General features: G+C 35.3%; 1 protein-coding gene across 9 annotated transcripts in view; it reads left to right on the forward strand.

Annotated features, from left to right (window-relative positions):
• The window catches only part of TRIM37 (tripartite motif containing 37), a 131,173-nt gene that overhangs the window by 17,031 nt on the left and 96,669 nt on the right, over positions 1-17,473 (forward strand). For all 9 annotated transcript variants that reach the window (XM_029929256.1, XM_029929259.1, XM_029929261.1 and 6 more), the window contains 4 exons: positions 110-197; positions 2,601-2,723; positions 7,287-7,410; positions 8,527-8,594. In XM_029929256.1, coding sequence (XP_029785116.1) covers positions 110-197; positions 2,601-2,723; positions 7,287-7,410; positions 8,527-8,594 — 403 coding nt within the window. The remainder of the gene's footprint in view (positions 1-109; positions 198-2,600; positions 2,724-7,286; positions 7,411-8,526; positions 8,595-17,473) is intronic.

Genomic DNA, 17,473 nt, shown 5'->3' on the forward strand with positions numbered 1-17,473 from the left:
TGTTTAAAATTGATTGATCTGTTTCCCAAACTTAGGAATTTGTTTAGGTAATTATGTTTTAATTTTAATTAATTTAATTTAAATCATATTTTCTTTTTATAACATATAGATGTGAAAATCACCATGAAAAACTTAGTGTATTTTGTTGGACTTGTAAGAAGTGTATCTGCCATCAGTGTGCACTTTGGGGAGGAATGGTGAGTAGAACAATGTTAGCATATTACTTTTAGTTAGAGGCTGGAAAGCACTGAAATACTTACTTGATTTAGATAGAAAATAATTTACTCTGTTTATAAAATTGAAAATTAAATATGTCTGATTTGTAGTATAATACCACAAACTTCCTTTGTGGGAGATGTTGATGTGAGATATTCACCTCATATAAATATATTATTTTAATGGAAAACCTGTAAAATTTGGGACACCTGGGTGGCCCAGTCAGTTGAGTTTCTGACTTCGGCACAGGTCACGATCTCATGGTTTGTGAGTTCAAGCGCCTGAGCTGACAGCTCAGAGCCTGGAGCCTGGTTCAGAATCTGTTTTCTCTCTCTGCCCCTCCCCTGCTTGTCCTGTCTTTCCCTCCCTTCCTCTCTCTCTCTCTCTCAAATATAAACATTAAAAGGATTAAAAAAAAGATAAGCGATGAAATCTTTTATTAGCAAATCTTTATTGTAGAATTAAGGTCTTATCTTTGATTGAAGGTCAGTTGATATGGTGTCCTGGCCAAAATATCCAATTTTGGTTTCTTAAAATGGAACAATAACTTTAGGTATTTGTGAAACAATATGAATGCAAACATCTGGATCTTACAATTCTTTTCTCTTTTCCAATCTAGTCCAAAAGTAGTTTTTTAAGGTATTGTACCTCTTATCAAATCTAAAATATTGAAGATAGTTTTCCTGGAAATAGCTTTTTATTTCACAGTTGTCTATTGTTTAATTAACATTTAATTAAATTTTATACTTATGTAATAAGTACAATTAATGTAAGTAGGCTTGAAAATTAAAACAGTAGGTTCTTGGTAGGGAGAGTTAGTAACAATAGGAGCAGAAAGTGAGTAGACAACTAGATGTATCTGACAGCAATAAGAATTGATTACTTTTTGGATATTAGCATATTTTAGGGAGAGAATGACAGGCAACTTTGTTGAGTAGAGTTCAATATAGAATTGTCAGTTAGGATTTGAATAATGTATTTCTAATGTGATGAATAGAAAAAATTGAATTGTTACAATTTAGTACTTAAATGCCTGCATTTAGTAAGAAGCAATGGAAACATTTCCATATTTTAAGTGGACATGCAAAAATCTGCTTTTTTAATCTTAGAGGCCATGTTTAGTGCTTTGATTAGATAAGGTAACGCTAGTGAGAATGTATCTGTTAATAGGTAGTTTCTTATATAAATTTAAATCCTGTATATTAAGAGAGTTATAAGTTATAGTACTAAAATTGGATAGAAAATTAGTTATAGAGGGTGCCAGGGTGGCTTAATTGGTTAAGCATATAACTTCAGCTCTAGTCATGAACTTGTAGTTTGTGAGTTCGAGTTTTGGGCTCTGTGCTGACAGCTCAGTGTCTGGAACCTGTTTTGGATTCTGTGTCTCCCTCTCTCTCTACCCTTACCCAGCTCGCAGTCTGTCCCTCTCTCTAAAAAATAAAAAAACATTAAAAAAAACCAAGAAAATTGGTTGTTAGCCCTCAAATATTATTCTTTGAATACAAGTGGATTTGTGAGTCTTTGTGGCATAAAGAATATGTTTATTGCTTTGCTAATAGTGTATATTGAGTGTCTTACTAATTTATTCAATTGTGCTAGAGACTGGGGGTTTAATGATAAACAATATGGATATCAAACAGTTCTATATTTAATCATTGTAATAGGTATTAGGAATATTTATACAGTGCTGATAACCATGAATAACTTTGAGACCTGACCTAGCTCCAAAGGATGAGTAGGAATTAAAGGGTGAAGAGTTGGGGAGGGAAGATAAAGGACAATTATTTCTGAATAAAGAGGAGTTACTTTTGCAAAGGCCTACTGAAAAGAAGTTTGAGAACTTGAAAAGGCTAGTGCTGATGAAGAAGAAAGTGGCAAATAAAGTTGTGTCAGGTGGTCTGAGCCATGGTTAAAGATTTTGGTTCTTTCTAATGAGTAAAGATTTCTAGGTAAGTGTAAACTTTTTGCTACAATTCTTAAAAAAAATTTTTTTAATGTTTATTTTTGAGAGCAGGAGAGACAGACAGACAGCAGGGGAGGGACAAAGAAGAAAACACAGAATCTGAAGCAGGCTGCAGGCTCTGAGCTGTCAGCACAGAGTCTGATGTGGGGCTCAGAGTTATGGACAGTGAGATCATGACCTGAGCTAAAGTTGGATGCTTAACTGACTGAGCCACCCCAGTGCTCCTGTGCTACAATCTTTAAGGATTTCTAATATGGGCCAAGTGATTTTAAGGAAGCTCTGGTTGATTTTAACAAAGTAAAGACAGCCAAAACCATAAACTACTAACCAGTTTATTAGCATCCATACAGTGTTAATGAAGAAATGTAAATGAATAAGGTAAAAGAAAATGTTCTAAAATTATTCTTATTAATTTAAATAGCATGGTGGACATACCTTTAAACCTTTGGCAGAAATTTATGAACAGCATGTTACTAAAGTGAATGAAGAGGTAGCCAAACTTCGTCGGCGTCTCATGGAACTGATCAGCTTAGTTCAAGAAGTGGTAAGACTACTACTGAAAGATCATTATCCATTTTATAGTTTATCATATATAATATACATGTTTTTGCAGTATAAATCAATTATATTACAATTGAGACTTGAAAGCTTGATAAAGTATATTTGTAGTCAGTTCTACGAACTTCAAACAGCTAAGGAATTTGCACCCAAACCCCTGGCCTGTTCCACAGTTGGAGCCAGAGAATTGCCTTATGTAGAAATAGAGAATCAATGAATGAGTTAAATAAGCCTGTCTAATACAGAGTCAGTAATTGACTCCTAAACAGTCAATATTGATTTGTAAAAAGTCAAATTATTCATTCTTTGGACCCCCAGCTTTTGGGAGAGTTTCTGCTACCAATGAATCAACTGTTTCTGATGTCCTAAATTAGAACTCTGCAGAATTGAGTGATATTTAACACTACTCTTCAGATCCCTAAGGGTCAGACAGCTTTGGTATACCTTTTACCATTTGAAATATTATTTATATGCGGAAATGTGTTAAATGTCAAACATTTAAGTATTTAATATATTTTTAGGATATATTTTGTTTAAAGTTGCCAGAATGCCAGTTGTAATTAGTGAGGTTTACAGATCATTCCTAAGATGTCTTTGCTTTACACTTTCAGGAATCAGATTCAAACCATTGTTTATAACATTTTTTATACAAAAAATAGTGTTTCTGAGTTTCATGTATGCTATCTACAAAGTAATTTTGGAATATGAACAAGTTGAATGGCTTCTCTTTGGACTTCGTCTAACTACCTTTGTTTCTGTTATTTTCTCTTGGCAACATAATTTGTTAGGGAGAGTGTTCTATGCTGAAATTCTCCCTGTTTGTATTTATAGTAACAATGAGTATAGGAAAGATTGCTTTTTTACTTTTGGTAGTGTCCAGTTATGAAATCTGCAATGTACTCTGCAGTCTTTGAAAATCCTGGTTTTTTTTTTTCTTTTCTGTTCTGAGAAAAATTAAAAACTATGTAAACTAGAATAGATATGATTTCTTTTTAATTATTTTTGAGATCATGCACACGCATGTGCAAGTCAGGGAGGGGCAGTGAGAGGGACAGAGGATCCAAAGCAGGGTCTATGCTTACAATAGAGTTTGATGCAGGGCTTAAACTCATGAACTGTGAGATCATGATCTTAGCTGAAGTTGGACATTTAACCAACTAAGCCACCCAAGCACCCAAAGAAAGATACGGTTTTTGAAAATTTTCATTTGTTTTAGTGTTTTACATGATGTGAATGAACCTGGTAGTAGTATATGTTTTTATTGGTAAATAGTATTTTCTATCAGAGATATGATTGGGACTTTCAGCATTTATTTTGAATATGGTGCCTGAACCAATCTTTTAAATTTTATTTTACTTTTAAGTAATCTCTACACCTGTCTTGTGCTCCAACTCCCAACCCAGAGATCAAGAGTTGCACGCTCCACTGACTGAGCCCACCAGGCTCCCTGAACAAATTTTTTGTAATTATCTGTCTTTCACTGTTAAAATAGAATGGGCTTTATTATGCTTTGTTTATTTTTAAGCAAAGCATTCCTGATTTGGTTCAGTGCACAGTTTTTTTTGTAAAACAATGAGTTTCCTATGCTATGTAAACAATTAAAAAGTGTTATTGGCTTGGAGCGCCTGGTTGGCCAGTTGATTGAGCATTTGACTCTTGATTTTAGCTCAGATCATGATCTCTCAGTTCATGTGGTCGAGCTCTGTGCACTGACAGCTAAGGGCCTACTTGGATTCTCTCTTTTCCTCTCTCTCTGCCCCTCCTCCACTCACGCTATCTCTCCCTCTCTCTCAAATACTTTTTTTTCTTTCAGTATGGTCTTTACTATCTTAATGCTAACTCCTTTGTTTTATTTTTATTTATTTGTTTAATTTTATTTTTTAATTTAAATCCAGGGTAATTAACATATAGCATATTGATTTCAAGAATAGAATTTAGTGATTTATCACTAAATATAAATATAACACCCAGTGCTCATCCTAACAAGTGCTCTCCTTAATGCCCATTGCCCATGTAGCCCATTCCCCCACCCAACACCTTGCCAGCAACCCTCTGTTCTCTGTATTTAAGAGTTTCTTATGGTTTGTCTCCCTCTTTGATTTTATCTTATTTTTCTTTCACTTCCCCTCTGTTCATCAGTTTTGTTTCTTAAATGCCACATATGAGTGAAATCATATGATATTTGTCTTTCTCTGACTGACTTATTTTGCTTAGCATAATACCCTCCATTTTCATCCACGTTGTTGCAAATGGCAAGATTTCATTCTTTTACATCGTCACATAATATTCCATTGTACGTATATGTGTGTGTGTGTGTGTGTATGTGTGTGTGTGCACATACACATACACACACACACACATATATCTTCTTTATTCGTCCATCAGTCTGTGGACATTTAAGCTTTTTCCATACTTTGGCTGTTGTTGATAGTTCTGCTATAAACATTGGGGTGCGTGTGCCCCTCCAAATCAGCATTTTTGTATCTTTAGGATAAATACCTAGTAGTGCAGTTGCTGGGTTGTAGGGTCGTTCTATTTTTAATTTTTTGAGGAAAATCCATACTGTTTTCCAAAGTGGCTGCACCAGTTTGCATTCCCACCAGCAGTGGGTTTCTCTTTCCCCACAACCTTGCCAACATCTGTTGTTACCTAAGTTGTTGATTTTAGCCACTCTGACCAGTGTGAGGTGGTATCTCATTGTGGTTTTCATTTGTATTTCCCTGATGGTATATGATGTTGAGCATCTTTTCATGTGTCTGTTAGCCATCTAGATGTTTTCTTTGGAAAATGTATATTCATGTCTTTTGCCCATTTCTTAATCAGATTGTTTTTTTGGGTGTTGAGTTTGATAAGTTTGTGATAGATTTGGGATACTTTATCAGATATGTCATTCGCTAATATTTTCTCCCATTCTGTAGCCTGCCTTTTACTTTTGTTGATTGTTTCCTTTGCTGTTCAGAAGATTTTTATCTTGATGAAGTCCTAGTAGTTCATTTTTGCTTTTGTTTACCTTGATTCTGGAGATGTGACTAGTAAGCAGTTGCTATGACCAGAGTGAAAGAGGTTGCTGCCTGCCTTCTCCTCAAAGATTTTGATTGCTTTCTGTCTTACATTTAGATCTTTTATCCATTTTGAGTTTATTTTTGTGTATGGTGTAAGAAATTGGTCCAGGTTTATTCTTCTGCATGCCACTGTCCAGTTTTCCCAATACCATTTGCTGAAGAGATTTTTTTCCATTGGATAGTCTTTACTACTTTGTCAAAGATTGGTTGGCTGTATGTTTATGGGCTCATTTCTGGGTTCTCTGTTCCACTGATGTATGTGTCTGTTTTTGTGCCAGTACCATATTGTCTGGTACAGCTTTGTAGTACCGCTTGAGGTCCAGAATTGGGATGCCTTCAGTTTTGATCTTCTTTCTTTTTTTTCTTTTTAATTTTTTTTGTTTTAATTTTTTTAAAGTTTATTTATTTTGAGAGAGAGAGAGAGAGCATGACCAGGGGAGAGGCAGAGAGAGAATCTCAAGCAGGATTCATGCCATCTGCGCAGAGCCCCCTTGAACCCATGAACCTTGAGATCATGACCTGAACTGAAATCAGGAGCCAGACGCTTAACCACCTGAGTCACTCAGGCGCCCCTGGTTTTCTTTCTCTACATTACTGTGGCTATTCAGGGTCTTTTCTTGTTCTGTACAAATTTTAGGATTGTTTGTTCTGGCTCTGTGAAGAAGCTGGTGTTAATTTGTAGGGATTGGATTGATTGTGTATATTGCTTTGGGTAGTATTGACATTTTAACAATATTTGTTCTTTCAATCCATGAGCATGGAATGTTTTTACATTTCTTTGTGTCATCTTCAGTTTCTTTCATAAGCTTTCTAAAGTTTTCAGTATATAGACTTTTCACCTCTTTGGTTAGGTTTATTTCTAAGTATTTTATGGTTTTTGGTGCAATTATAAATAGGATTGATTCCTTCATTTCTCTTTCTCCTGCTTCATTATGCAACCAATTTCTGTGAATTGATTTTATATCCTGCAAATTTGCTGAATTCATGGATCAGTTTTAGCAGTTATTTTATAGTCTTTTGGGTGTGCCACATAGAGTATCATGCTGTCTGTAAAGCCTGAAAGTTTAACTTCCTCGCAGATTTGGATGCCTTTTATTTCTTTTTATTGTTTGATGGCCAAGGGTAGGACTTTTAACAGTATGTGAATAACACTGGTGAGAGTGGATGTCCCTGTGGTGTTCCTGAACTTAGGGGGAAAGGTCTCAGTTTTTCTCCATTGAGGATGGTATTAATTGTGGGTTTTTTGTATATGGCCTTTATGATCTTGAGTATGTTCCTTCTATCTCTACTTTCTTGAGTATTTTTATCAAGAAAGGATGCTGTATTTTGTCAAAATTAAATGAACATTTTTTAAAAAGTATTATTGGCTTATAGTTTTTAAAGAGGAAATCAGCTGACTTTAAGAATAATTACAGTGATTGCATTAATGTATGTTTGCTTCTATTTTAAAAATTTGGTTAAATTATTTTTAACTGTTTATCTTATAGGAAAGAAATGTAGAAGCTGTACGAAATGCAAAAGATGAGCGTGTTCGGGAAATTAGGAATGCAGTAGAGATGATGATTGCACGATTAGACACACAGCTGAAGAATAAGCTTATAACACTGATGGGTGAGTGTTTTCTGTGCTGCTGGGATATTTGGTGCTTTGATTCTCCTTGAGGTTCAATCTAGAAAGAGTCAAATAGGCTAGGAAAAGATTGGTTTCAAAAGTAAAGGTTGCACCTATTAAATGTCACTGTATCAAACAATATTATACCTAATTGATAGAACTTCTGCTAACTTTTTGGGTATGTATGCTTTTGGAAATGGCCTGTTTTGGCAAGCATGCCTGCTTTTCATCATCTTTTCCCCCACCCCCAACATGTAAAGCAGTTTCTTTTTTGTTATTTCTACCTTTTTAAAAAAACTTTTCTGTTTTTTTTCCCACTTTTTTAATAGTAATTCTATAATAATATTTTCCTTTATTCTTGTGTGTGTTTCCAACTTCTTCAGCTTCCAGACTGTTCCTGTCTGGGCATCTTTTTTTTTTTTTTTTAACAGGTTTTTATGCTTAAAGAACATACATTTTGCTGACATGTAATGTAACATCTGGCCAACGTAATATATTCTTTTTAAGCCACAGTTAAATTTTGGGGGAAATTAACTCAGAAGAGTTGATTGACTAAAAAATTTAGTTTTCCAGGTCTGTTATATTCCTTTAGAAGAAACAATAACCTTAATGTCTTTCCAGAGTATATTATTATGTGTTTTTTAAATGAATTTAGTAGACCTTAATTGCAGTTTGTTTAGAATTGTAGTTATGGTTGATTCTGAAATCCCCTTGTCAAAGCTACTGTAATATTAGATTGAGCCTTTTTCTTTCTCTTTTTTTTTAATGTTTATTTAGAGAGTGTGTGCATAAGCAGGGGAGGGGCAGAGAGAGAGGGAGAGAGAATCCCAAGCAGGCTCTGTACTGTTAGTGCAGATCCCATTGTAGCGCTTGATCCCACAACTGTGAGGTCATGACCTAAGCCAGAATCAAGAGTCAGATGCTCAGCTGACTGTGTCACATGTGTACTCCTAAATTGAACCTTTTAAAATTCTGGTGAAATTTTTTAGGGTAGCTATAGTGAAATTTCACATAGTTGAAATTGAATCTTTGTTATTAACTATATTCAATAAAAGTTAATTTCATTCTTAAACCAGTAATGAACCTGAGTGTTGGTATTTTGTTGTTTTTAAATAGGTCAGAAGACCTCTCTAACACAAGAAACAGAGCTGTTGGAATCCTTACTTCAGGAGGTAGAGCACCAGGTGATGAAATAATAAATAAAATTTAATAAAATCTATCCACAGGCTTTTAAAAAAGACTTTTTTTTTGGACAGAGATTATGTAAGACCAGAAGATTGGGAAATCTATGCCATATTAGGAATTTTTATGAAATAGGAATCAAGTGATTCTTCTTAAGTTTTCTCCACCATGAGTGGGAACTAAATAAAATAAATAAGATTTACTCTGTTTTGTAAGAAAACAATTATTTTTGTGGAATAGCCCATAGAAGTCTGTGAGTTGATAAAAGATAAAAATCTTGGGGCTCCTGGGTGGCTTAGTTAAGCGGCCAACTTCAGCTCAGGTCATGATCTCACCCCGCATCTGTTCCTATTTGATGAGAAGTTTCCTTTGTAATGAATGTTGTATTGTCAAATTATTTTTCTGCAGGTATCAAGGTTATTATGCGATTTTCCTTTTTTCCCCCTTAAAATGGATTGTTATTATTTTTAATATTAAATGAACTTTGTACTTCAAGGTTAAAAACATTGGTTTGGGGGCGCCTGGGTGGCTCAGTCGGTTAAGCGTCTGGCTTCCCCTCAGGTCATGATTTCACGGTTTGTGGGTTCAAGCCCCGCATCAGGCTCTGTGCTGACAGCTAGCTCAGAGCCTGGAGCCTGCTTCACATTCTATGTCTCCTCCTCTCTCTGACCCTTCCCTGCTCCCACTGTCTCTCTCTGTCTCTCAAAAATAAGTAAAAACATTAAAACAAAACAAAACAAAAAACCTTGGTTTGGTTAATGTACTGTCCTTTTAATGAATTATTGGATTTGATTAGAAAAGATGTTATGTATACTTTTTTATTTTTATGCCTCATATATCAGGTGGCAGTTTCTTTTTTCAAAGTATCTTTCTCTGGTGGTGTTATTAGAGTAATGATGGTCTCAAGGAATTTTAAAGTAGGCTCTCTCCAGTTTTCTGGAATAAGTTCTGTAGAATTGTTGTTGTTCCTTTAGATGTTTGATAGAATTCACCATTGAAGACATTTGGGCCTTGTTTTCTTGTTTTCATTGGATTCGTCTTCCCGAGCCCACTTCCTCACCCTCCTCCCCTTCTCCAGACTTGTCTTCTTTGTGGAATGGTTTTCAACTACAAATTCAATTCCTTTAATAGAGTAGTTTATATTACTTATTTCTTGAGTGAGCTTTGGTGATTTGGGTCTTTAATGAATTATTTCATTTGAGTTTACCAAATTTATTGGCACATAGTTCTTAATATTCTCTTGTTATCTTTTTTTATTGATTGTTTTTTTTTTTAGCTTATGAGCAGGGGAGAGGGCTAGAGGTAGAGAGAGAATCTTATGCAGATCTACTCTCAGCATGGATGGAGCATGATATGGGGCTCTGTCCCTCGACCCTGAGATCATGACCTGAGTAGACATCAAGAGTTGGGTTGTTCAACCGATAGAGCCACCCAGGCACCCCCTCTCATTATCCTTTTAAATTTGTGGAATACAGTGATATCACCTCTCTGTTTCCTGGTATTGGTGATTCATGTCTTTTTTGCCTGACCAGTCTAGCTCGAGGATATCTGTTTTTGATGTTTTCAAAGAACATGGCTTTTGGTTTTTCTCTGTTGTTTTTGTTTTCTATCTCATTGATTTTTGTTTTGATCTAATTGGTTTAATTTGCTCTTCTTTTTTCTGAAATCTTAAGATGGAACCTTGGGTTATTAATCTGAGACATTTCTGTTCAGAATACTTTCTTCCTTTGTGATATATTCTTCAATCCATGGGTTCTTTAGAAATGTTAGTTTCCAAATATTTGGGGATTTTTCTGATTGCAGTGTCTTTATACCAAGATGGTTGGTGATGTTGTTCAAGTCTACTATTGGTAGATTTTCTTTCTACCTGTTTTATTATTGAGAGAGCGTTGTTGATGTTTTCAGCAGTAATTGTGTATTTGTCTTTTCTTCTGGCCATTCACTCAGTTTTTGCTTCATATATTTTGACACCATACTATTAAGGGCCTAAATGTCTAGGATTGTTGCATCCTCTTGATTGTTTTCGTCATCACTATGAAATGACTTTTTTTTTTTATTAGTTTATTTATTTGGAAGAGAGAGAGAGGGAGAGAAAGAGAATTCCAAGCAAGCTCTGTGCTGTCAGCCCAGAGCTGGACATTGGCTTGATCTCATGAACCATGAGATCATGACCTGAGCCTAAATCAAGGGTCAGATGCTTTACTGACTGAGCCACCAAGGCACCTCTGAAATGACTTTATCATATTTTTTGCTTTGAAATCTGATTTCAGAAAGTCACTTCATCTTTCTTTTAACATGTGTTACCATGACATATTTTGTCATCTTAATTTTAACATATTTGTTCTTAAATATTTAAAGTCTGTGTCTTAAAGGCTGCGTACAGTTGGGTGAGTAATTATTTTTGAATTTTGAATATTGTCAGTGAATGGCTCTAATATCAGTAATGAAAAAATAAATACAAAGGATTAATTTGAACTTAAAAAATCACACAGTGATCTACTTAATAAGACATAGATCTAGAGAATGGTGAGGAACTTAAAGTGGGGAAAAAACATAACTAGTGATAAAAAGGAACACTGACAAAGAGAGAACTGTCTACCTTAAGAATAAGAAGAGGGGTACCTGGGTGGCTCAGTTGGTTATGCGTTCGGCTCAGGTCATGATCTCATGGTTTATAGGTTTGAGCCCTGCATCAAGCTCTGTGCTGACAGCTCAGATCCTGGAGCCTGCTTGTGATTCTGTGTCTTCCTCTCTCTCTCTCTCTGCCCCTTCCTTATTCATGCTCTGTCTCTATTTCTCAACATTTTTAAAAAATTTAAAGAAGAATAGGAAGATAGGATAGTTACGGTTTTGTCTTCTAGGATAAACTCAGAATGTAAAAAGCAGATAGAGAATTATATGATATTGATAAAATCACTATAGTAAGTTTTTAAATACCTATCAAACTGAAAGCACCAACTAAGAGAAGATTGGAAGAATACAGGATATTTGAGAAAAATAAATTAAGATGCTCTATCTAAAAGGTTTGTGGAAAAAAAAATAAAAGGTACATGTGGATCCCTGAATCCCAAAATACAGAATACATGTTCTTTTTCAATTCAGTGAAACTGTTTTGGGGTACCTGGGTGCCTCGGTTGGTTAATTGTCTGACTCCTGATTTTGGTTCAGGTCATGATCTGATGGTTCCTGGGATGGAGCCCCTCATTGGGCTCTGCATTGATAGCACAGAGCCTACTTGGAATTCTCTCTCCCTCTGTCTGCTTCCTCTGCTTGTGTTCTCTCTTTCTCTCAAAATAAACATTTTTTTAAAAATACATGAAAAGGAGTTTACAAAATTATTTGCAAAGCCAATATTTAAAAAATCATTTGGCAGTGTCTAGGTGGTTCATTTGGTGAAGTGTCTGGCACTTGGTTTTGGCTCAGGTTATGATCGTACAGTTTTGTGGGTTCAAGCCCCACATTGGACTCTGCAGTGACAGTAAGGAGCCCCCTGGGATTCTGTCTCCCTCTCTCTCTGTCCCTCTCCCACTCGAACTGTTTCTTTCTCTCTCAAAATAAGTAAACTTAAGAAAAATAAAGTTTCAATACCTGATCGTGTACTAAGGTGTATAAAAGTCTGAAGAAATTTTAGAAACTTATATAAAGAGCATGTTCTGTGACCACAGTATAGTTAAGGTAGACATCAAAAACAACATTATTTTTAAAATGTATGTTAAATATCTACATTGTTCTTGAGCTTAAGAGGAATTACAATTGAAATGATAAATTATTGGGGTGCCTGGGTGGCTCATTCAGTTGAGCCTGACTTCGTCTCAGGTTATGACCTCATGGTTTATGAGTTTGAGCCCTACATCTGGTTCTCTGCTGTCAGCCCAGAGCTGGCCTTAGATCCTCTGTCCCTTCCCACCCTCTGCCCCACCCCCACATGTGGACTCACTTTCTGTCTCTCAAGTAAACATTTAAAAAAAATCTTTAAAAAATAAAAAAATGATAAATTATTAAAATACCAGACTTAGCTAATGGATATTTAGAAGAAGGCTTAGTCTAAAATACAGTTTAAGAAAACTGAATAAATGAGTTAAGTATTCAACTAAAGAAGCTGATAAAGGAACAATAGTGTAGAAACATAAAATGAAAAGAAATTGTGAAGATAGTGATAAAATTCACAACAAAGAGGGCCATGAAATAGTTGGGAGTATCAGCATACCCAATATTGGATCTTTGAAAAACATGCATTAAGTAGAAGATATTCTAGCAAAGTTATCAGGAATATGAAGAAAGTTTTCAGTATTATATTGAGAAGAAGAATTGGGACATAATTACAGGTATGGTAGAAATTTAATAAAAATTATTTTAAAACATAAATATTTACATAGTGTTTATACTAATGTTCTGTGTGCTTTACAAATATGAGCAACATTATTGAGGTAGAATCTACATGAAGCAGATAATTTTAGGAAATTATAATTATCTAGAGTCACTTAAGTATAGAATTTATTTATTTCTTTATTTTTTAAAGTTTTATTTATTTTTGATAGAGAGACAGAGCATGAGAGGGGGAGGGGCAGAGAGAGAAGGAGACACAGAACCAGAAGCAGGCTCCAGGCTCTGAGCTAGCTGTCAGCACAGAGCCCGACGCGGGGCTCGAACCCACGAACGTGAGATCTGACCTGAGCCGAAGCCGGAGGCTTAACCGACTGAGCCACCCAGGCGCCCCAAAAAGTATATAATTTAAACAAGAAACATTAGATTATATTGTTTATATGTCTCTTTCTAAAGACATCAAATTCAGAGTAATGGAAAATTTTTACCAACTTTTTAAATCTCTTTTGCCTATCAAATAATTTTTTCTTAAAGAATACCAAAGTCCTCGATCTCATTCATGACAACATAACATTAACATTAATAACCAGTTGTCATAAGAACAATGTAAGAAAATTAAAGCTCAATTTTATTTTATTTTTAAAGTTTATTTACTTATTTTGAGAGAATATGGGGGAGGGGTAGAGAGGGAGAGAGAGAGAAACCCAAGCAGACTTCATGTTGTCAGTGCAGAGCCCAGTGCAGGGCTTGAACTCATGAACCAAGCTGACCTGAGATGAAGTCAGATGCTTAACCTACTGAGCCACCCAGGCGCCCCAAAGCTCAATTTTATTTTAACATAAATGCCAAAAATCTTAAATATATATTGGGAGTTAAAATTCAGGATATTTACAAAAACAAAGGGGCAGGACGAGGGCTCAGGTAGTGGAGTATGCGATAGTTGATTCTCAGGATTGTGAGTTCAAGTCCTAGGTTGGATGTAGAGATTACTAAAAAAAAATAAAATCATAATAAAGATAAAACCCAGGTCAAGTAAGGTTACTGAAAGGAATGAAAGGAATTTTCAGTATCAGAAAAGTCTTCTTGATTATAACTCAGGAGATCAAAGAGCAAAACCACATGAACATTTAAATAAAAATGAATAGGATAGTATTAATTTTTATTTTTATTTAAAAAAATTTTTTTTGTTTTGTTTTATTTATTTTTGATACTGAGAGAGACAGAGCATGAGAGGGGGAGGGGCAGGGAGAGAAGGAGACACAGAACTAGAAGCAGGCTGTAGGCTCTGAGCTAGCTGTCAGCACAGAGCCTGATGCGGGGCTCGAACCCACGAGCGTGAGATCTGACCTGAGCCAAAGCTGGAGGCCCAACTGACTGAGCCACCCAGGCGCCCCTGTATTAATTTTTAAAGTAACATCATATTTGATCCTCATTCATGGTCAAATTACTTAGCAAACTGAGAATAAAAGGGAGCTAACTATATTAACTTTATTTTATTTATTCTTCTAATCTTTATTTTTGGGAGAGAGAGACCGCGAGCGGGAGAGGAACAGAGAGAGGGAGGGAGACATGGAATCCAAAATAGGCTCCAGGCTTTGAGCTGTCAGCACAGAGCCCACTATGGGGCTCAAACCCACGAACTGCGAGTTTATGGCCTGAGCTGAGATCGGACACTCAACCAACTGAGCCACCCAGTGTAAATGGTAAAACTTGTGAAGCTCTGATAAGGAATCCAGCATTGCTTTCTATCATTTCTTCACTTCTGAATGTGCTGGTCTTGTGCTGGTCCATTTATTGTGTAAGACAATAAATGTGGTACATATATATTTTTTATTAAAAATTTTTTAATGTTTATTTTTTGAGAGAGACAGTGCAAGCAGGGAAGGGGCAGAGAGAGATGAAGACACAGAATCTGAAGCAGGCTTAACTCATTTATTCATAATGAGCCACCCAGGGGCCTCAAGACAATAAATATACAAATGTATTAAAAGGAAGAGAGAAAATTTGTTATTTGTAGAGGATATAATTATCGACATAGAAAGTGTATAACTTACACCTTTTTATTGAGCTTATCTTGGTTGCTGGATATATAATCAAGACAAAAATGAAGTATCAGGAATAATCAGAAAATTTAATTGAACATAATCCTATTCATAATATAACCCAAACTAAGAATTTTGAATAAATCTAATAAAAAATGTTGAAGACCTTTGTAAACACTATTATCAAACAAGAAAGAGTTGAATGAAGAAACATCTTGTATCTCACTGATTCTCAGATGTATATTATGCTGTCTTTGAAATGAGATGTGTCTTGGGGTGCCTGGGTGACTCAGTCAGTTAAGTGTCCAACTTTGCCTCAGGTCATGATGTTCTGGTTCATGAGTTCAAGCCTGGCATTGGGCTTTGTGCTGACAGTTCAGAGTCTGGAGCCTGCTTCAGATTCTGTGTCATGCTCGCTCGCTCTCTCTCACTCTCTCTCTCTCTCTCTCTCTCTCAAAAATAAACATTAACAAGATTAAATTTGAAATGGGATGTGTCTTAACAGTTGGTACAGCCATAATTTATTGAAATCTTTTTCTTACTGGCATATAAAATAGTTATGTTTAAAAATTTATAACCTACTACATTTTATGGAATATATTTATGTAGGGGAACACTCAGTATTACTAAGGTGTTATGGAAATCCTTCTACAAGTGCAATTCAGTCTTTATTTCAACAAATTTTCTAAGAATTTGGCAAAATTTCCATATTAATATGAAAGAGCAAGGGGCCCCAAATAGCATTGTTATAGATTAAAAAAGAAGTTAAGATTTTTGTCATATATCTAGACATAATGTGAAAATATAGTAATCATGACACAGGTTTCAGCACATGGACAGTTTGAGAAGAATAACAGAATAAAAAGCCCAGAAGCAGATTCTCCCAGGTATTTGTAGAGACTTGATAATTGACAGAGACAGAGAAGGATGGGCCCTTCAACAAATATTGACATTTGTACATGTGGGAAATAAAATTTGATCTTCATTTATACACAGGGTCCAGTTCCAGGTGGATTAAAGACTTAAACATCAGTAGCAAGATTTGATTATTTTTAAAGGAGTTTAGAAGAGATTATCTTCGTAGGGTAGAAGAAGATTTCTTAAGGCACAGTAGGTACAAAATACATATAATTGCATTAAAATTCAGACTTCTTTTGAAGAAAAAAACTATTTAACAATTTGGATGACAAATCATAGACTTGGAAGATACGTGTCATTCCTACACTGAACAGGAATTTTTATCCAGAATTTATGAAGAAACAGTTTAATTCTTTAAAAAAAATTTTTTTTATGACTTTATTTTATTTTGAGACAGAGAAGCAGAGAGTGAGTAGAGAATGGGCTGAGAGGGAGGAAGACACAGAATCCAAAGCAGGCTCCAGACTCTGAGCTGTCAACACAGAGCCTGATGTGGGCTTGAACCCAAGAACTGTGAGATCATGACCTGAGCCAAAGTCATGCTCAACCGACTGAGCCACCCAGGCATTTCAGAAATAGTTTAATTCTAAATATCTAAAGCAATCTCAAAAAGTAGGCAAGGCATATAAACAGATAGTTTACAGAAGTATACAGAGACCAGTAATTGTGAAGTTTCATTGATAGTATGCTAAATATAAGGCAAAACCACAACAAAATGCCATTTTATACCCGTTAATGGTCAGAAATTTATAGGTAAAAATGTAAATGTTGTCAAGAATATACAGCAAAGGGAACTTGTACAGTACTGATGCAAACTAGATTGGAGAGCAGTTTGCTAATATCTGCTGAAGTTGTCAATATGCTTCAACCAGTATTTCAAGTTCTAGAGAAACTTGTATACATGTATAAGCACCTGTGCTCAGGTGTCTTCTCTCCAGAGTTACTTTTAATAATGAAGAATGGGAATCAACCTAAATGTTCATTGATAGAGAAAAACAACTTAATATTTATGTAATGGTAGTCTTTAAAACTGCTGAAATGAGTAGAACTATAGATACCAATAAACAAATCTTATATGGAATGTTAAGTGAAAAATGTATGATACATGGTGATGTGGTTTGGTTGTATTTATGTAAAGTCTAAAAACATTCAGATCATTGCTGAACACAATACATTGGAAACACACGGTATTGATATAAACTTCATTTGAGTTAGTTACCTTTGGAGGAAATGGGGTCAAGGAAGGATATACTCATCATAGGCATTCAATATTTATTTATTTATACCTTTTTTGAAGTTTATTTATTTTGAGAGCAAGAACATGTGAGTGAGGTTGGAGGAGGGGCAGAGAGCCAGGAAAAGAGAGAATCCTTAGCAGGCTCCTTGCTGCCAATGCAGATCCCGGTGTGGGGCTCAATCCCATGAACCCTGAGATCATGACCTGAACAAAAATCAAGAGTCAGCTGCTTAACTGACTGAGCCATCTGGGCACCTCATATTCAATGAATATTTTAATAAAAGCTATAAGTTTTGGTATTTTTCATATAATACCAGTCATATCCTATCATATTATTCTTCATGAGCTATAAGCAATTGTC

The sequence above is a fragment of the Suricata suricatta genome, chromosome 17, assembly GCF_006229205.1.
Source record: "Suricata suricatta isolate VVHF042 chromosome 17, meerkat_22Aug2017_6uvM2_HiC, whole genome shotgun sequence".
Taxonomy (NCBI): Eukaryota; Metazoa; Chordata; class Mammalia; order Carnivora; family Herpestidae; genus Suricata; species Suricata suricatta.